The 21,965-nt window shown below is 40.6% G+C and overlaps 1 protein-coding gene across 2 annotated transcripts in view; it reads right to left on the reverse strand.

The window, feature by feature from the left end:
* SCN5A (sodium voltage-gated channel alpha subunit 5) overlaps nt 1-21,965 on the reverse strand; it is a 207,351-nt gene that overhangs the window by 37,884 nt on the left and 147,502 nt on the right. Inside the window, exons 18-20 of one of the 2 annotated variants that reach the window (XM_072033864.1) lie at nt 19,522-19,680; nt 12,360-12,480; nt 2,975-3,129 (exon numbers count right to left, since the gene is read on the reverse strand). In XM_072033864.1, the coding sequence (XP_071889965.1) occupies nt 2,975-3,129; nt 12,360-12,480; nt 19,522-19,680 (435 nt within the window). The remainder of the gene's footprint in view (nt 1-2,974; nt 3,130-12,359; nt 12,481-19,521; nt 19,681-21,965) is intronic. The other variant, XM_072033865.1, reaches the window with a different exon arrangement.

Below are 21,965 nucleotides of genomic sequence, written 5' to 3' on the forward strand. Positions count from 1 at the left end.
ATAGTACTGATCCTAACCTAATAGACAGAATCCGACCCTTACATTTAGTCAGACACGTCTTACTGCTAATGATGACAAATTGGGTTATTAACATGCTTACGCCCGTGTTACAGAGCACAGAGTTCCCTGGCTTCTGTTCAGCCATCACATTTCAGGTAGCTACAACTATCTGCCTCAAGAAATGCTCATTATTATTCACTTAACAGAGCAATTATGTTTTAAAGGTCAAGGTATCTATCTACCCATCTCATCTGTCTCCCTAACTAAGCTTGTGCAGGGCACCATCAAAAGACATTCAGCATCTGCATCAAGTACAAGCAACTTAATAACCCTTTTAAAATATTTACGATATAAAACAATGTGCCTACTAAAATAAAACAAGTAAAGTTGTCCCATAATTTAGCTTTCACTTTATAATGCATGTCAAATAAAAATGCAGGATCCCGGTGTCAGGGCAGCAGATATATGGCTCGGCTGGGAGCTGCTAAGTCGAGCAGTGGCTTCAGCCTGCTTCCCAGCTGATCATTATCCAGACTGCCTCCCTCTGTGTCCCTCTCACTTGGAAGACCCAGGCTTTGATATATTCCTCTTGTCCCAGTGTGTGACACTCAGCAGCAAGAAAGCACGACATTATTCGAGAGGGTCTGTGCTAATCATCTTCATTATCTACATTTACATATTTCGAGATCTCTTCCTACTTTCTGAGGAACTTCCAAAAATTAGCGAGCACCCAGTGCCTGCAGATACCAGAAGCGTGCTGCCTGTCACTCAGGCAGTCACACTGGTCTTTTGTCTGCCAGGAAACAGTAATTAAACTGACAAGACAGCTCTGGCAGCCCAAGCCAAAGCTTGTCCATTTGTCCCCACACTTCGGGGTGACGTTTTCGCTGCGACCCAGTCTCCTATCTTGCCTTCAAAAATGATATTTCAAGGGTGTGAAAGAGCTGTTGGAGAAAGCCACAGAAAACAATACACAGACAGACTGGAGTTTATCGCTTCTGGTAGGGGCTTGCTCACTTTGTCAGATGACTTGCTGTACTTTGCAATTACTGTAAAAATAACAGCAAACTATTTAAAGTGGTTTCCTCCTCTCCCTCCTGCCTTCGCTCCCCTTGTTTGCTACTAACTTGTCAGAAAGCACATTGTGTTTGCTCTACCAAGAGCAGACCGTGAGCCAGAATAACAAAGGAAAAAAAAAAATGTCTGTGTACCCTCCCACATGTTCAATCCCAATCCTGGAGAGCAGAGTTGATATGCTGAAGCACATTGCAGGTATGTGAGTAAGTGCAGTGAAATTTGCCCTTATACAGAACTGTACTGAGTAAACTGAAAATAAATTTTTTAAAAGGCAAATAAATGTTTTCAATGAAAATTAAATGAGATTTATATCACAGTCTTCAGTATCTAAGGCACTTTTAATTACACATGTAAAGAACTGCGTTTGTCTAAAGTGTATTATAGCAAATGACATGCCCCCTTTAAGATGTGTTAAAAAATTAACATGCTGATCCCCAAGCTGGTGCAAAAACTGTCAGACTCCATTGATTTCAGCAAAGCTATGACAATTTTCAGCAGCCTGCTATCTGTACAAGTTTTTCAGCCTTTTTCTTCTCATAATAAAAGAAAATCCCCTGGGCAAAATTCCAGTCCATCCCTAGTGGACCTGGAGAATTGTCGATTCTGTTCATTTTGCAACAACATTTATGTACTTCCATCTTCTTGCCTTCCTGCAGAGACTTTCTTTAAACTGCACAAGCCTAGTACTTCTGTGTTTGCCTCTTATTTTTTAGGCCACTGACAATTTGCGTTGCCCTCTTCTGGAGTTTCTTCAATTAGCCCACGTCTTTCCCAAAGTGCAGTGCCCAGAGCTGAAGCCTTGTGCTCCAGCTGAGGCCTCCTTGATGCCAACTGGAGTGGAAGAACATGCTTATTTATACAGCCTAGTGGGGTGTTCGGCTTTTCTGCAGTGCTGTGATGTAGTTTATTCTATTCTGTTTGCTGCCTGTTCTCTCTCCAGCTCTTTTTAGTAAATCTGCTACCTCACCAGTCAGCCTGCATTTTGTCTTTCTGCCCTTGATTATCCCTGGTGAGGTGAAGCAGGAACCTTTCTAAAGTGACTTTCATTTAAATACTGAAGGCAGATTCATCCGCTAGGCAAAGTTAATCCTGAACTTCAGAAAAACACTGGTAACCTGTCCAAAGATGGTACTGCCTGTGAATTTAGTAGGTATGTTTCTTAACCCCATCACTGAGGAGAAAATCAGTGACCACCAGATCAAAGTCCAGAGAACTTCCTATATATCCCTCTGCTCTATAACAAACTAAAACCCTGGGAGAAATCAGCATCAATTTCAGGGACATTCTTAACCATGTAAATGACCCATGCAAATATAGGTGCACTGGATGGGAGCTTCAAGCAACAGCCTTAAGCAGAGGTGCTAATTTTTCTATCTAAGTGACCCTGGAGGGGACAGGAGGAGGGATGGAAAAGGCAACACTGAACAGCTAGAGCAGCAATCTTTGCTAAAAGCAGGCTGGATTCAGAGTGGAGAGAACAAGCCAGATTGTCAACCAAACTCCTAGAAACTGCATGCTGGTTGCCACTGCCACAAACAGCCCAGGGCTGATAGTACGGAGTGGATAATCCCAGCACCCTGCAGGATCTCGGGAGGAGAATATCCCTTATCAGGGTCATGGGCGATGACCAACTGGTTTTCTTGTGTGTCCATTCACTTGGCTCCAAGCAGGAGGTATCTGAGCACAGAAAGGTATGTTGGGTTAAGCTAAAGTGCATCCAGAACATGATACACATCCACCAGCTCCACTGGTAGCTCTTTGATTCACTGCTCAATGTGCTTTGCTTTGAGAAATGCGCAATGAGGTTTCATAAGATCTTGGATGCACCTAACCTGAGGCCACCTTCTCTTAGATCCATGTCTACTTTCAAGCAATGAAGAAACCCTGATACACTTACCAGGGCTCCACTGCTCAGCAGGATCATGAATATGATGAAAGTTTCAAACCAGTTGTGTTCGACAATTCTGTAGCACGTTTTCCGGAGCCTCCACCAAATTTTGCCTGGAAATTTTGAGATGTCCACTGAACAGCATGGGAAGAATCGCACACAAACTGAAAAGGAGCAAAACAAAAAGCAAACAACTGTTAAAAAAACAAGGCCTGATTATTTCTTAAGTCTGCAAAAAGTGCCTGCTAAACAAGATTCCAGCAATAAACTACAAGATTCCAGCAATAAACTACTACATGGAGTCTTTCCTACCTTTCCTCCCTCTAACAACCCTTAGAAACTTCTCATCATACTCTTCTGCTTTGCCTTCTATTTCCCCTTCTCACTCCTCTATTCAAAAATATTCAAAATCACTTTAAACCTTCCCCAGTGGTCTCTCCCAGTGATTTTTGTGGTTACAGAATATTTTGGTTATGAGTCACCCGTGCCCCAGGTTGATCACATTGTATTAACTAAGCTCAGGCAGCCCTGCTGATCTGGTCTAATGACTCCAGCAGGGTATTACCAATAGTTTCCACGTCCTTCTGAATGTAGGAAGGATGTTTTCTTGGTATTATGGTACCGTTAAAATTACTGATTAAAAGTGGCAACCTGATGAAAGAGAGATGAGGGGAGGTGGTGCATCAATGCAGATGGGACAAATGTGCTGAAGAGACTCAGACAGGAAAAGCAGATTTTGATCTCTTGGTCTCTCATGAGCTTAAACAAGGCATCGGGTCAACTTTGAAAGGGTACTTAGGTGGCTAAATCCTCTCTGACTTCAGCAGAAATTTAGATATCCAGCCTCTGTCCACAGCAAGTTCCCTACTGGCACTTAGAGCACTTTCGGACCTTAGCGAGGTGTTGCAATGACAAATACAATAGCTAAATGCCATGGTGACAATGGGGACCACAGAAGGATCTCTGCTGGCGAAACCTTGGCCATGTTTTTAGTCTTAGCAACATTAAACTGCTATAGTGAAAGAGTATTGTTGTTAGTAACAGATAGATTGGTCTTTCCCATTTAAAAAGCACCACTTCCATTATCTTGTGTTGAGTAGGAACTTAAAACTGTGATGAGAGAACAGCCTGGTAGCCAGAAGTTGTCCTTTCCCAGGCTGGCCATTGAGACTTACGTCAGATAATTCAAATCAAGTGTCACAACATTTGCTGATGAGAACAACCCTTAGAAACTACTTTATTTCCAAAACGCAAGCTTTTCACCCTGCATTTAATCCATGTGTTGCACAGAAATAGACATTGCTGCGGAGTTTTATAGTCCCATCATAAGATGATAAATCACAGGCCAGCTGCTTCCCTAGCTGAAAGGTGGCTGAGGTCACGGACACATCTCGAAGCACACAACAACTGCTCAGAAGTGACAAGGGAGGAGATCTCACTCTGGTGATGTAATGCAACGCTATTGCAAGTAGAAATAATATTTAGGCAAGGAATGTGGGGAAGGAAAGAGGGTGAGTGCCAAGGTTACGCAGACAGCAGATGCTGTTAATTCAAGGTGGCATAACTGAGGCTCTTGAGCTACATGTGATTTGCAAGGAGATCAAGTGCAAGTCCCAGGATGTCGGGATTCCCATGTAGCTGGAAGTGGGGATGTGCTGGCAGCTGGCTTTGCCAGGAGGGAGCAAGCTGCTAAGTCTGCTGTGCTCTTCCTGGCATTTTCTGTAAGTTTATACTAGCCCACATGCCTGCTATGGAGCAGCAGAGCTGTAGGGTGTCACTGCCATCATTCATGCATGAACCACTCCCAGAGCTGCTTTTTCTCCCCCATCTCTGAGACGTTTGGAAGGTGTAGGTTCTTGGCTGTATGAGGTTTTGGTATGGGACTAGCAGGATAGGAAACCCTTAATGAAAATGTAATGTGACAGTGATGCAAGTAACTATCTATCCTCTGAATACTTTCATCACACAGACCTGTATTCCCACTGTATTCTGGAATTCAGAGAAATTCTGTGCTGAGTTGAAATACATTAAATAATTAAATTGCTTGAGAATAGCATAGTGCTAGAAGAAGATGCAAGTGTAAGGACTGTCTCTCTGCCTCTTTGTGGGTCAGGTACCACTCCAGCAAAGGAAAGTTTTATCCCTCTAAGCACTTCAATCCAAACCAACAGAGAATTGTGGCAAGGGATAAAAAGATATCATGTTAGACAGAACTTTTTCCTAAAACAAACACAGATAGTAATGTGTGTGAGTTGGGTATTTTTTAGGAAGTAGCTCCATGGAACAGAGTTCAAGTACCAGATCTGTGGTACTCAGATCCCTGAGCCCAATGTCCTTCCCTGGCAGCTCTGCTTGGAAATGCCCATGCAATATATTCCCACCAGCAGGACAGGACAGTGGGGGCTCTCAGTTGCTTCTCTTAGCAGTGCTGCCAGAAACCTCTTACACCATTTCTCACCCCACTGCCAGCTTGCAGATGTCTGGTCCACACTCCATGCTGTTATGCAGGTATGCAGCCTACCTCATACTCAGCTCAACTTGGCATCAGGTAGAGCTGAGACTTGGGCTCAGATCCCTCATTTATCAAGGGAACAGCCTAATGAACAGGGTGTTCACAACTTAGGTGTGGGTTTCTCATGTTAAGTACAAATCCCCCTTTGTATTAGAGGTAACTACTGCTTCTAGCAGAAGAAACTTTCCACAAGACTACCTTGTTCTCATACATACTTTAGAATATTTTGAAAAAAAAATAAGTATTTTAAAAAATATGAATTTTTATGACTTAAGACTTTTGTCTAAAAACTCTTCTCTATTTCCTCCTAAGTTAATACCTAGATTTATACTTGGAGTTTTAGACACTTAGGTAAAGGCGTCCGCTCAGCTAGTCATAGACTCCATAAGCAGCACTGGAATAGGTTAATGTCTTCCAGCAAGTGGTTCTCCCCACCTTAAGACAGTTCGATAAAACATTCCTGGGAGAAGTCTGCTTCTGTTCTTCAAGTACACAGTGAGCTAACATGATTACCTGAGCCCAGGCATAGCTAAAATCAGGGAGTCATCTTCAAATGAAATACTAATGAGCAGGGCAGCATAGGACCTTAAGTTATTTCATTTGTGATGGAAAATAGTTTAAAAACAGTAAAAACAGGCTACTGCTGATATAGTCAGCTTCCATCTGATAATCTACAGGTACAGAGAGGTATATTTAAAGACAGAAAGGCAGCTAGGACCACAAATCTTTCTTTTTTTTCTTTCTTTTTTTTTTTTTTTAATGCTCTTTGATGGCAATTTCATGCAATTCTGCTCTGAAAAAAGAAAAAAAAGGTCCTAGTTACTGACAGTAATACCTTGAAAAATCCAAAATAGCCTCTCAGATGAGTCAGCCCAAAATCACAGCACTATTAAATCCCATGCTTTTGATTGGGCCCAATTCAGAAATGTTTAGACCAGATTCTGATACAATTACTAATGTCAAGTAGCACTTCCGTGAATAATCATGCTGGTGCAATTCAGATGAAATGCTATTTTTAACTACTCATAAATCAAACAGAAGAAAAGAAATCTGAAAGAAAAAGAAAACTGACCATAAATAGGTTTTTAATGAACGAAGTTCTGTTTCCATTTTGAATTTTCTCATTTCCCTCAGTGACTGCTCTTTAATACCTGTACTTCCCTGGACTCTCTAGTAATGCTGGTAGCCTACTGTTCGGTGACCTTGACCCAAGCTTAAATGATGAATTGGAAGCTTTACATAGCATGACAAAAAAGTTTACTTGGCCTTAGTCTATGTTCAAAGAGTTGTTGGTGGTGGATTTTTGTTTGTTTGTTTGTTTTCCCATTTCTATGAAATCGAAATATTAGAAACATTCCAGTGTGTTCTAAGCATGATCTGGTGAGGGTCATAGCTCCATAATAACTCCAGCTGACTTGTACAAGGCAGGTGGTCAACAGATTCCAGCTCCAGGTCTTGAAAGCTATTTACTTGATCCATACGAAGAAGACTATTCATTAACACCTTTTAACACAGCAAGTGTCAAGACATGAGTAAACCCTTTGGCATTTCTTATAACAGCATTACTTATGCTGTTTAGTCTAATAGATCTGTGCTATCCCCTGACATCAATGCTATTAGGGAACTAGATAGGGTTGCGCAGAAGAAGCTGAATACCTTGTGATTTAGTCAGGACTTAGTTTTGCCACCCTAATTCATGGTGGGCTACATGTTTCTGGAGAGCAAAATGACTCATTTCCATTACAGTATTTTGGATAGTATATGTCTGCTCAAGAGGAACACAGAACAGCAGAGAAAGTCCCCCTCAAAAGGTCAAGCTATTTGCTGGCAAATCAGTGAAGCTGTACTGAGCTCCGTTAGTGGTCACCTTGCCCAAGAACAATGGTTGTTTTCAATTCTCGTTTCAACATTACGTACCATTTCTCATGAAAGAGACCCATTTACCAAGAAACCTTTCTAAATGCATTGGTTACCATGATATTATTTATTTTTTGTTTGCTTTTCAAAACAAGGGAACTGTTCCCTTCCGTGAGTAGGGTGTCCTATGGCATGACCACAAATTGAAGATTAAAATGGGGCCTATCCGGCAGTTTCCACTGCAGGTGTGACAGAGAAAGCTCTTACTTAAGTATCTGCCACAACAACGACAAACTAAAAAAACAAAACAAAACAAAACAAAAAAAAGAGGAATTTAATTTATGATGCATTCTGTGTAAATATTCCTTTAGCTCTGCACTCACATTTTCTAGCCTGCTGCATTATAATCATGGAGCTGTTAGACCTGATTGCATTACCTTGGTGCATTAGGAGAAAAATCTCCCTGTAAATGTGGGAGCTATGCTACAATAACTTTCTCCTGCATGCACAATAGCCAGACTATTTATTTCAAGCTTATGAGCAAAGCCTTTACAAATCCACTGCCAATATATACATTTAAATTTGCATAAAATTGTTAGATATGTTTTGGCTGGATTAGGCTGCTGATTCTCTTCAATAAACCTGGAAGACCAATTAATTTCTTGCATACTGTGGAGCAGTAAGTCTGGTATGTTGTGTTTAAACTACAATAATTTTATAGCTACTGTTTCAAAGAAGATCCCAATTACTGGGGCATTCATTTTTAGAACAAAACAATATTTTGCTTAGCTTTGAATGCTGGTTATAATATTGCTTGGTTTGACACAAAGAAAATACAGCTTCCTTAGCACAAATTCAAGCAGGCAGGTATTCATAACTCAGTTTTAAGACACATTATCTGTCAAACTGGGTTTCTAATGACCAGCCTGGCTAGTTGTGCATGCTCAAGGAAGAAGGTAAGTCTGGTTTGGAGGGCACACATCCCTGCTGCCCCCTTTCTCATCCTCTGGCCCCACTAATCCACTGGTATGCATGACTGGGTTTTATGCTGTGCAGCTCTAGGGCTAACACAGAATATATTTGCTTTCACTGTCTCCAGCATTTGGGTGCCTGAGACACACGTGGAGATTTAAGTTTTTCCTTGTGTACTACAACTGGGAGCTGCAAAGACACAGCTTCTGACAAAGCCACAGTCTGCCAGGTGTTTTCACTCTTCCAAAGTCTTTACAAGGATATAATTCTTGTTTATTCACTGCTACTCTCCTCAAAACATATCCTCTTGGAGGTCACTGCAACTAACAGTGTGATGCCTTGAAGCAAAAGCAGTGGGCAGCCTGGTCCACCAGTGCTGGGAGCTGTGCTCTGAGCAGGAGATTGGACGAGTTGAAAGGTGGAGGTCCTGTCTGACCCGACTTAATCTGGTTCTGCACAAGTGATGGGACAGTAAGTGTTTTCTGAAGCCTGAGAACACTTTACAACAAAATACTACCATGCTCTTCCTGACTGAAAAAGCCCTGTATCTCAGGTATTATGGCTAGAGAAAAGAGAGGCTTTCAAACTTAGGTTTGTTCCATATATATATATATATTTATATATATATTTCTAGGATGACACTTAAAGCATTTTTCTGGGCTTTGTTTGGTTTTACTCTGCTTTCAAACCTCATCTGGTGGCCGAGCCCACAGCTCAGTCTAGATGTGTTCACTTTAGCGGTCTGTTGGAGCTCCTCTTGGCTTTTGCATTTCTGTACGGCCGCTAAGAGCCACTGGGGAGGGCATGACGCAGACCCCACCATTAACCAGAATAACTTCAGTGCTTTCCAACCACGATAAATGCTTCTACACGGTCACATGAAAACTTGGTTGTGGGCGTCCTGGGCGTCACGAGTTGCGATCAACCGCGTGTTGATCAAGGTAGCTCATTCTCGCGCAACCATCTGACCATATTCCTTTGCCAGCGGGCCGTGCCCGGGGAATTACGCTTGAGGACTTGGTGAAAACTTTCTCCTATTAGGGTCTGGGAGAGAGGAGTGTGCTGGGGCCAGGGGCTCTCTTTGGATGACCTTCTGCGGGACACAGAAGATAATGTCCAAACAGACAACAATTTTTGGTTTGGAATGCATACCAATGGAGGTAACAGCACTGGAGTGTTGCAAGGCATCTGGAGGGAAAAATACCCAAATAGCTGGCATTGCCTAGATGTTGCTTTCCCATCAACTGGCAACAAGAATGATCTCTCCATTTCTATCAGGTTTTTCCCAGCAATACTCGACCTTGAGCTGTGACCCTACCTTGACTCCACATTTCCTGACCCAACAATATTCCCAGTTCAGCCTAATCAAAGCTATTTTGAGATGATAACAAATTAACAAGTCTCCCCAAGAAAAACGACCTATGGCTAATCTGGGTCACCCAACTCCGGGAAAACTCTGACCTCAGCAAACTTTCAGCAACTATTTCCAGAACATGTATTATCTTTGTGCCTTTGTTATCTGAAAAAGGGGGCTGAATCTGGAACATATTTGTCCAGGACACAACCTATGCTGAATGTGTTTAGAAATGTCATAGTTTGCATTTAGATAGCTGGTGAGCTAACAAGGTAAGAACTTAACACTCTCTCTCACCTCTCTTCATCTCACCTAATATTCTTTCACAAATATTAGCTGGCCATTCTTCCAAATATTCCAAATATTGTATCTCTTTATTAAAAGATGACAAAGGAAACACTAGATAAAATAGCCCTGTGCTTGCCCTTCAATAATTCCATTTTAGTACCTTATAACCTTGTCATATCTTAGCTAAGTAGATAGGTTTTGTTTTGCTTTGCTTCGTTTTGTTTTTAACCAGACTGAAGTGATAGCTGCATGAAGCTTAATTGTAATGCTAACTTTGAGGGAAAATATTGGATGGCATTTAATAAACAAAGATTATGTGAGAATGCTGTGGTTTTCTCCATAAATACAAACAAGTTCTAACGTCATTGCAATAAAAGTAATTTGGACTTTCAGTTTATGGCTCTCTGACTTGAAGTTCAATGAGGGAACACTTATGTGCCAAGTTTACGCATTTTTGCCAAATCCATGAGCAATACAATCCCATTTAGCCTACACAGTAGCCTCTGAAAAATCCACGTGGACGCGTTTTGCCTGGAAAGCAGAGCAGATGTACTGGGGATGCCATTGCCTGCAACAGCTTCCCCAGTGCCCCCAGCCACCATGCACAGGATCAAGGGCTGGGAGCAGCTTCTGCTTCAATTCCCATTTAGTGCTCAAGGCTCAGCTGGCCATAGCCTGGGAAAAGAGGAGGACACCCTGATTTCAGCAGGGGCTGGTGAGGAATTAGGAGAGGAGAGGAATAAAAGGCAGCAGCAGCAATGTTGTGCTCATGGGGAAGGGATCAGGAGCCAGAAGGATGGGTGTGATCAAGGGTAAGCCTGGGGTTCATCCCAAGGCTCCATTTCTACATTTATTTGTGGTCAGGATGACAGGTGGGCTTCAAAATTAGGTTAATACTTCCAATGATCCACCTCTGGCCACTGCTACCCCATGTCCCATTGACATTGACTTCCAAAAAAACGTCTGGGTATTGGTGTGGGTCTGCATGATGGGGATTCAGGCAGTTCTGGTCATTTGAAGAAAGAGAAAGTTACAGAATGCAGCTGTGCTGGGAATGACCCAGGGCTGTATACTGAATGAAGTGATGGGCTGCATGATCCAAGCCTTTTTTGTTTTAAAAAATGGAAGGTGATCCTGTCCAGCCACAGTTTCATCATTTGTAAACTGTCTGGCATTTGACTGGCACTGGTCTTATAATACAGGCTTGTTTGTGCAATTATATAATATAATTTCTCACTTTGCAGTGCACAACATAGATTGCTCCTCACTGGTCTCATTAAGAAATATATTATGAAAGAATGAAAACACCAGATCTAATTTATAAATATTATTGTCTCGGCCAGAACAGTTACAGCACAGTACCATGCCTTCTTCAGTCAACTGCATTAATTTTTGGCTACTGCTTTTAAGCAAAGCTGCCAAAAAAATGTTTAGATCCTAGGGACATTTGTAAGCCCTGCAGGGCTCCCTTACCTCATTCAATCATCTTTCTCACACATATAGAGCTGCACATTTTTGCTGACTTCAGGGGCATTCATATACCCAGTAAATCATTTCTGTCTGATCCCATCTGAGCAGCTCTGTTTTTATTTATAATAATCCTTGAATTTTCAAGGGAATATGCTAACATTCAGCTAACCCTATTTTTCCTAACCCAGATTTAAAGGAAAATGAGGAATCTTACTGAGATAATATTTTGAATAGAGCTCACTCAGAAGAAAAAACTTAGAATGTTATTTTCCTTTCAAATGTAGTTAAAAAAGATCTTTTTGTGCATGGGGTAGCATGGTGTCGAAATTGAATAAAGAACTGGCTTATTGGGTTATTAAAATAGTTATCTAAATATGAGTTGTTATCTGAAATAATTAAGTAAAATGCCCCATGCATAGCACATCTCGGGTCAAATTAATGTTACTGGACATGCTTATCTTCATGCCTTTTAAAATAAATGGAATAGAGTCCCTGGGACTTGTGAGCACTGCAGACAGTTTATATTAACTGCCTATATACACCTAAGCTATAGAAACATCCTGAACTCATTAGTTCTCTACCAAGTCTGATTATGCACATATTTTGGAAGACAAAAATCGTCATTGGCCAAACCAGATATATCAACCTTATTATTATTTTTTTTAATAACTATATAGCACAAATTGTGGTTAAAATAAACCTATCATGTTAGAAGCTACACAAGAATTTTGAGCATGCATCTGGCTTATCTTGCCTTGGAAATCCAGAGACTAATGTTAACAAGTGATTCTGGAGCATTACTGTATCTAAGAAATGAAGTGCATCCAGTGAAATACTATTGCAAGCAGCCAGAGCAACTTGGTGTGAATGTGGAGGCATGTTTGATAAGAGGACAGGAGGTTTCTCTCCTCAGCATTGCAGTGAAATATGCAGGCCCTTACCTTCGGGGAAGCAATCTTCAGGCTCCATCAGCTCCTCAGCAAACTCAGGGATCTGCTCCAGCAGTTCTGCGGGATTTGTCAAATCCACTGTGCTGCCTTCAGAAAGACTGATTTCATCAAGCTTGTTGTCAACAAGAGCAAAGATGAGGAAAACAAATTGATCAATCGCCCCGAAGGAAGTAGCTGAGTTTTTATTCCACTAACCAATATCCCAGCCAAAGCAGACACGACAGCAAGATTGCCATGCACTTCACACGGTGCCCACTCCTCGAGTGACAGCTCTACCTATGCCGTGGTGAACTAATGGTTGACCCACCACCAACCAAAAAAATAATAAACAATTCTTTTAAAAAAAATAATAAATAAAAAGGAACAACCTAAGAAACATAGGGAACGGCCACTGAATATTAGTGGTAGGTGGAAGCTTGGAACAACTGAATCACTCAGGATCTTAAGGTTTGTATGTCCTTCCCTCATATTTGATGAATTCATATGGGAAAACCAGAAGTAGAACCTAGCTCCTGAAATCCTGAAGGATGAATTGAAAGGCTTCTGTTGGGTTCTCGTCTCTGGAACCTCATTCCTGAGGCTCCTCACTCACAGCTGGTGCATAAAAACTGCACCTTGGTGGTTAGGACCGTGTCCTGTTCCCTGCTGCACCAGCTTCTTTGATATGAGCAGAAGTCCTTCTCTCATCATTACATAAGCTGCCCAAATATGAAATAGAAATTTCATTTCAGGTCTAGGCTTTCTTTTGACATAAAACATTTTCTTTAAAAGATTTGCCTTCAAAATTTTGTATCAGTATTCAAAATAAAACATATTTATTTTGTGTCAATCCAAAACTATATTTTTCTTGATTATTTAGTTTGTCCATTATAGTGGAAGGTATAATATTTATGCAGCCCTACATTTGTTTCTGACTGTGTAGGAGAGATATCTGGCACAATCAGGCATCATCAAAGCTGGGATCTCCTACGGATCATGTCAATACAAAATGGCCAGAAACAAGAGTCAAGACAGGTAGCTTATTTGCAAACTCTCTTATTCTCTTTCCTGAGCACCTACTGAAACATTTTTGTGCTTTATCTTGCAATACTATTCTCTCCATTTAGAAAATGAGGACAATAATACTTACCCATGCTTTTAAACAACCTGTGAGATAGTTATATGAAAGATGGCATGTACACATAAATTATTATTTTCATGAAGATGGAGTTAGAGAATAGGTACAGCTTCATATATTTATTATTAATGTGAAAATGGACCCTCTGTTTTCCAGCATACACAGGCAATGCAAAATTTATAGCTGAATTCAGAGAAATGCTGAACCTGGGGTAAAACGGGCAAGACTGAACATTCCAGCAATGCTTGTAAGAGGGGATGGAAGCTACTTCTTTGCAATTAGCTGCAGCATCCCAAAGGTCATAGTCTTGGCTAGGGTTTTTAATGCTCTACTCAGAAGGACTGCAAACAATTGAGAAGAGACCATTTAAAAAGAGAGTCAGAACAGAAAGAGCAGGCCAACGGCATGGATAAAGCTTCTAAAAAATCCATATTCAGAATGCAGCTGTCATACAGAGAATAGCCTATTTTCTACAGCCTACAAACGGTATATGATGGTGGAAAAGATGTTGTACCAAGTTTTTTGCACAATCAGAACTTTCTGATACTGTTCATTAGGGAATGCATTTAGTCATTATTTGTTCTGTTATGAAGACGTCAAAACACGCATCACTGAAATAATCCTAAATCATATACAGCTGCAGGATGTAGAAAATAGGAGGTCCAATGAGAAAAGAAGCCTCGTTGGATATAATTCTTACCAACAGAGAGAAATCAAAGAAAACTGTGAGAACAACGTCAGCTTGATAGCATTGTCAATGAGAGTGCTGTATTTAGCAGAGACAGGTTACGAAATTCAGAGAACACAATTGCAGAACACAGTGCAATTATATTAGACCACAGGGAAAACATCTTAAAGAATCAAGAATGCTCAAGAGTTATTTATCAGGAGGAGTTTTCAGAAAATATTAGAATCCATCAGTGTCAAAGGGAGATAGGGAACATGCAAGGCAAAACAGACAGGATTTCTTTTGAAAAGCCTTCAAGGAAGAGGAAGAGGGAACGGACATGGATGCAGAAAACACTAGACAAAGCTCTGAGGGTCTGAATATGGACTAGAAAAAGAATGAACCATACATACGACAGAGGAGGGAAAGATTAGGAAAGCTTGTAGGAAAAGAAGCAAAGGTTACTCTTTGCCATAAAGGTTAAAAGGATTAACGTTTTCATGAACTCGGTAATGGAAAGAAAAGAGCAAGAGGCATAATAGCAATTGATGAGGGAGATGTGACTAATCAAAATTCAGTTGCCTCAGAAAATAAACCCTTTTTAAAAGAATCCAACAAGGCGATCAATAAAAAGGGAGTGAGAGCTTGTTAGAACTAGTGGAAATGTAAGCAGAGAAATATCTAGAAAACCTGAAACAAACGCAAATCAGCAGATCCAGCCAACGCACACTGTAGGGCATACAGGGATCTGAAACACTAAGGTAACATGCCATTATCAATCAATAATGCTCATGGAAAACTGGAAAGAGCCCAGGAGAGAAGCAGTAAGTAAACACAATACTGAGCTTAGAGAAGAGGAAAAGGGAATAATCATGGGAACCACAGATCACTAAACTCTTGCTGCAGCTCATGATTAAAGCTAATTAAACAAACAGTGGAGAAAAGGAGAGTACTTTCTTGGAGGCCAGCTGAGCGAAAAGTCATGGAGACATAAAGACATTGAAGTGGCTCTCCTGTCTGCCACGGGTGCTGTGCACAAACAGGGAATAAGGAGGCCAAAAGACGAAGAGGACGAATACAGAATGTCCTCTTTCTTTCTTGGAATAAGTGAGTGGAGGAGATATGCCAGGCAGAGACAACATCAGGAGCCTCTTTGGAAGACCTCCCACTTGAGAGTAAATTCATGCTGCAGAGGATAGTTTTTAATGTGTTTCTGAGTGGTCTGCTCTGTTTTAAGTGGCTGGACAGGGCTTGTGTCTCTTGTGTCAGACACCACTCGTGTCTCTAATAGTGGTAAATTGATCTGAATGCTGCTTTTTTTAATTTTTTTTTTGTATTATTTTTTTAAGAAGCCTGCAGCAGTGAGAAGCTGAAATCTCATTGAAAGTTGATGTTTGCTGAAGGTTTAACTCTCTTATCTTTCTCCCTCTCTCCCTTCCCTTTGAAGATCACAGCCTTAATCCAGCAAACTGACAGACGATACATAAATCTTAATAAAATACCTATATTTCTATTATAGAAAATCCTACTTTTGAAATATAGTGTAATTGGCTCTGATTCACCCATTGCTGTATGGAGAAAAGCCATCCTAAGGACCCAAACGTAACAAAAACTTTGTCTTCAGAGGAAGATACATGTAGGGCTTAGAGTCAGCATTATCTTCACTAAAGATACAGAAGAGATACTGACCAATATAATTCTTATATTGGCAGATAACATTAAATTGAAGAGAGTATTGAAACCAAGGAGAAAGGAAGTGAGAAGTGAAACATGGAGAGAATATAGCAAAATGAGAATTGACTCAAAACACTACAAAGGAAATAGTTCAGGAAAAAATTCAATGGGAATCATGAAAATTTGTAACCACAAGTCACCTGGGGTAATATTTAAAAAATTAGACATGATTTTGTAGTGGAATATAAAGATGCAGAAATCCTATATGAAAGTATTGTGTCTATATACTGAGATACTATTTCTCTTTATAGTTCTGTGGATATTTCATTTGGAGTACTGTGTTTAGTTCTTGGTAAAACAACTCCAAAGAGGAAAAAATGAGGGAGTTGAAAAAAAAAAAAGAAAAAAGAAAAAGGTAAAAGGAGGAACAATGGCATGTAACTTTAGGGAGTAAACAAAATGCAAAAGGAAGCTAATAACAGTCTATTAAATTAAGTGATATTAATTCATAAAAAGAGAATGCCAGATAAAAGAGAGTAATAAAATTCTATTTCAAAAGGAAAAGAAAATAGGCTGATTATCAAGACAATACACCCAAGCATGAGATTTTTTTTTTTTTTCTAGCTGAGTAAACTGTTCCCTTTGATAAATGAAGAAGTCTAAGTTGCCTGATATGTTTAAAGGTAGATTTCACAAGGCTGTACAAAATATTTTACGGGGTGATGTTTTGGCAAAGAAATTAACGGGTATGTTCTCTGAGGTCTTATCCACCTGTGACATCAACGATTTTATTTCTATGGTGTCTTCCTGTTGATTTATATGGGATGAATTTTTAATCATATAATGTATCCTTTACTGCCATCAACAGTGTTTTATTCAGAACACATTCAGTGCTTCCTGTGAGCGACTGAATAACTCAAAGCCCGGTCTCTTGGGCATACCAAATCCGTTAAGTTACTTCCTTGCAGTTGCTGGCTTTATTTGGCTAGTCCCGGGTTCTTGGGCATTCATCAAAAAGATTATCATGTCCTTTTGTGTCGGCAGAAAGATTACTTCTGAACAGAAGGACTGTAAGTATGTGATGTCCACGCAAGATTTACCCTTCAAAAATAGCATCCTTTGGGCTTTGCTCTTTCATGTTGGTATTCATAGCCTCATGTGAACTTCCGTTTGATTTCAAGTCATCCCTGGATTATTGCCATATTCCTCCACCTCTCTTTAAGAAGCCACAAATAGAATCAATTATAGTCTACTATAGAAAGGTGACATTTGTGTTCCAGGACCTTTTGAAAGTTGAGGGAGGAAATGGGGATTATTTCTTTATCACGATGTTGCTGAATATATCAGAGCTAGAATGTTCCTGTCTTATCATGACATTTCATTTATAACACTAAGAAAGGACATAGTTCTCAGGCCTTCATGCTAATATAACAGGATTTTTATATCTTACAAATATGGTTAAACATGAAGGATACCAAATCCCCTGTGAGAAAAAAACTCCTGAGATGGTCTTCTGATCCCTACTTCTTGTAATTCATCTCATTAGTTTAAAATCTAATGTTTCTTTTGGGTAAATATATATATATATATATATATATATATATATATATATTTTGTTTGTTTGTTTGTTTGTTTGTTTGTTTTTTTCCCCTGAGATTGGAATATGAGATGCTTGAAGTCTCCTTCCTCTAAAGTACTGGACCTTTTCTTTCTGAAGATGAAAGCTCAGTATGCCAAGAAGTATTCTGGTGAGGATTGTCCCTGACAGAACTGCTTCATGGCTAGAGAATTTTGGGTGGTTATCAGTGGAGTTTAGCTCACCTAAGTGTAGATCGCCACAGCTCAGCTAGTTACCCTGGGCTCCCTTTATAGTCACTGGAGAGAAACAGGTGCTTTAAAATATGATTCATCTGACCTAATTTAAATGTTGATTTCAGGAGAAGATGAAACACTTTTACCTAACTATATTTGCTCCCAATCTTTGTTGACTATAAAAGGGGCCTCAGATGACAAGTCTAGATGCAGATGTCTACATTTAGTTCAGTAAATTCCACCCCATGTGACACTAAGAATCAGCAGGCCTGGATAAGGTGAGCTCTGGCTCTGCAGCAGCCTTGTTTCCATTGACCTGTCAAAATTCCTGCATGGGATTGCTCCTTGTCGTGGTTTAACCCGGCCGGCAGCTAAACACCACGCAGCCGTTCGCTCACCCTCCCCCCTCCCTCTCTGGGACGGGGGAGAGAAATGGAAAGTGAAGCCCGTGAGTTGAGATAAAGACAGTTTAATAAGACAGGAAAATAATAATAACAAAATAATAATAAAAATAATAACAATAATAATACAATGGTGATAATAGGAAAGTAATAATAGTATGTACAAACAAGTGATGCACAATGCAATTGCTCACCACTCGCTGACCGATGCCCAGCCTAACCCCGAGCAGTCCGGCCCCCTCCCCCCGGCTAGCCACCCCTATATATTGTTTAGCATGACGTCAGATGGTATGGAATACCCCTTTGGCTAGTTTGGGTCACCTGTCCTGGGTCTGTCCCCTCCCAGCTCTTACTGCACCCCCAGCCTGCCCGTTGGCAGGACAGAGCAAAAGGCTGAGATGTCCTTGGCTTAGTATAAGCACTGCTCTGCAACAATTAAAGCATCGGGGTGTTATCAGCACTCTTCTCATCCTAAGCCAAAACACAGCATTCCACCAGCTACTAGGAAGAAAATTAATTCTGTGCTAACTGAAACCAGGACACTCCTGCTGGGCACAAGCTCATTGGCAGTTTTATAGCAGAACTAGGAAAGGAGTGATGTTGATATTAAGTCATTCTTTCCCTTTCATTAATTTAAACTCCCCAGACTACCACTGGTTCCAGTCTCAAGCTGCTATGGAGTTCCCCAAATTCCCAGGACATGGCTCAAAACTTCCAGTTTCTGATTTCAAAGATCACTCTTCAATAATAAATGCAATGTTCTATCAATAAATACTAAATCTGAATGGAGACAAAAATCTCAACAAGTCATCAAGTGGGATACAGGGAATTTAAAACCTGGAGTTACTCAGCGTAAAATACAAAATGATGCTTTTTTGGTATTCATGTTTATAAAGACAACATAATCCTAGAAATTGAAAATAAACGTCAGTGTAGTCTTCATATTGAGGAAAAAAAAAAAGAGCTATCCACAGTTTGGCCAATAATAACTGAATGATTTCGAGGCTTACTGTATAATTAGTAATTTCATGTCATCTACTTAAATTCTTGAACCTCTCTTGGGTCTATAGTGCTAACAGGAAAAGAAATGTTAATCTGCTACAGAGAACAGGTGCCCTCCAGTGAACCCCAGGTACAGATCTGCCAAGTCAGCAGATGCCATTCTTGGAGCTAGTTTTCAAGAGCTAAACACACATGCATTTTCTCCTAAAATAAGACAGTAACATTACCGATTTTTTTTTTTCCAAAGCCTCAGAAAATCCCATCTTAATTTGTAATGCACATTTTCCAAGCTTTTCAATTATTTTTATAACAACAAAATCCTTTAGTAAGACTGTAATACCTACTGTGCTTCTGCTTCCCTGCCAATTGACAAATATATATTTTCCAAGCCCCAACCCCCCACAAAAATTGGTGGCATGCACTATGGAGCTTGTGTGATGAATTGCATGCAGTATCAGGTAGGAAAGTGGTTTCTGTTACCTCTTTTTGCCCTACTGGAGGTGGTGGCTCAGCCTTCAACTGCTTATCCATGTGCAACTCACTTAACTCTTCACAAATCTCAGAGTTCTGACTCCGGGCGCCTGGGCTTTGACATCGCTGCCCCCTCAGCTGCAGCTGCTTTTCCTGCTGGAAATAATCCTAGATGGGTTTATTTTCTTTTTCTTTGATAGCATGCTTATTTCTTATGGAGAACTCCCCAGCTAGAAGAGAAAATACCCTGAACTATACTTGTCAGGGGACGACATCTTAAGGAAAAATGGCAAGCAACAAGATTACACAAGCTTATGCTGTAATTTTTCAGGTTTAGCAACTGGATGTGTCAAGATATCTGTCTGTAAAATTGGAAATTACAGATAGACCAGCTTATTATATTTGAGCTGTTGTTGTGGGAGGAAATTTCCTTGTGTTCTCCACTTTCCATCCAGTTTGGTGACATAGATTCTTCCAAGGACCAGAGGCACAGAGGAGGGCTTGTAGTTCAAACAAGGGGTTCAAGGGGTTGTGCTTTTTTTTTGTTTTGTTTTGTTTTGTTTTGTTTTGTTTTGCAACTTGAGGGGTGTGCTCTGAGGCCAGGTGACTGGGCGATATTCAGCATTACAGATGGAGAAAGGCACTGGTGCAACACCCAGCACCCTGCCACAGGGCTGCTTGAAACGATGTGGAAAAAACTCGCCTCAAGAAGACAAGCTACACATGGAAGGGAAGGAAAACGCCAAGTTCACAGGAAGAGATAAAAGGTATCTAAAAGTAGATGTAAAAAAACCTGCAGGTAAACACGGGAACGCGTGCGGCGCCTGTTCAGCAAAGCACTGCAGACTACTTTGCACCCACTGATATCAGCAGGACTTAACCGCAGGTTGAAAGGAGAGCACATCCTTAAGTACTGCACTAAAAGGGGATGCGCTGAGGAATCAGAGCAGCATTTTTTCCTGCAAACACGTCTGACTGGCCCCAGTGCCTGCCAGTACAAGTGGTGCCGTTAAATCCAGCCACGCCGTCCTGGGGCGATGCTTATTGCCTCTGAGCTCTCCAGAAGTGCTGCCAGGACTAATGGCAGAGGAGAGCGTGCTTGCACGGTTGGCCCCTGCATCTGGAGCCCAGGTTCACTGCTGGTGTAAATCAGTTCAGTTTTATTGATTCACCTGCAAGAGGGGTTGCTCTGAAAACTCCACAGCTCATCACAGCACTACCATCGTTCATGCCATTACTAATGCTGCTACTAAAATATTAATAAAACTCAAGCTGATTTCAAAGGGTTGTGCTGAATTGCTTACAGAAGGACTTCCATGCTGAGAAAAAAATTACAAGCATAACAGGATTTCAACAGTAATTATTTAAACCTATTTATCTTTCACTTGTCCACCTTCTTTTTTTCCCTCGGCTTGAGTGACATTCGACGTTATTCAAGTATTAAAGTGAGTTTCCCTTCCCCAGGGAGCCGCAGCCTACCTGCCTCAGTTCTAAAGCCACATCACCACAGGAAGTCCCTCAAGAGGTACCAGCAGCAGAAAAACACTTTATTCCAAATATAACTATCTGAGAGAACAGATGACACAAAGGAAGCAGTTGGTTAAGCAAATTGCTCTCTCTGTATAAATACTTTCGGACTGTCAGGTTTGTACCAATCCTTTCAAATGTTGTTCTGCGTTTCTAGCAAATTAATTCAAAATCAAATTACTTGTTTCCTGCTTCAGAGGGCATGTGGTCTAAAATATAATCTAGCTTTAATAAATTAAAGTATGCATGTGCAAGCCTGCATGAGAATGTATTACATGCAATTTCTAGGCACAGTTTAGCACCGATCTTCACAAGCCGGAGAGTATTCCGTAATCACTGAGCCCCTGCCAAAAAGCAGCACTTTTTAAAGAGCATCTTTGGAAATATTATAATATTCAGGAGAGATGCTAGCATGGAAAGCACAGAATACTCCAATAAGGCACTCAGCCATAAAAAAGTTGTGTGTTTTTTTTTCCTTTATGCAATGTGCATACAACTTAGTACCACGTAATCTTAATGGCGGGGTATCAGTTATAGCACTAAAACAACAGAAACAATCGTGTCACGTTAAAAGTGCAAGGCAATCCCGGGTGACATCTCGAGTTCACTTATGCAGAAGGGTTGTGCACTCAGATTCATTAGAAACAAAGCCGTGTACGAGAACAGACTGTGTAACTCAGTTGATCTGACGAATATTCAAGTTGTTAAGCAAATTATTGCACTGAATAATTAAGCTAGCGTCAGATGCAAAGCTTACACCGTTTCTTTACTGGCTAAACCTTCTCCGTGGCACCAAGATTTTAGGAACAATTTCCTAGAGACTAAACTCCAGGAAACACGGCCCCAGCTACTTCCCAGAAATCACACTTGTACCAAGCATCTGACAAGTTAATATTAATTAGTACTGATGGAGTATATCCTGGCAA

This window comes from Anas platyrhynchos, chromosome 2 (genome assembly GCF_047663525.1).
Source record: "Anas platyrhynchos isolate ZD024472 breed Pekin duck chromosome 2, IASCAAS_PekinDuck_T2T, whole genome shotgun sequence".
Classification (NCBI taxonomy): domain Eukaryota; kingdom Metazoa; phylum Chordata; class Aves; order Anseriformes; family Anatidae; genus Anas; species Anas platyrhynchos.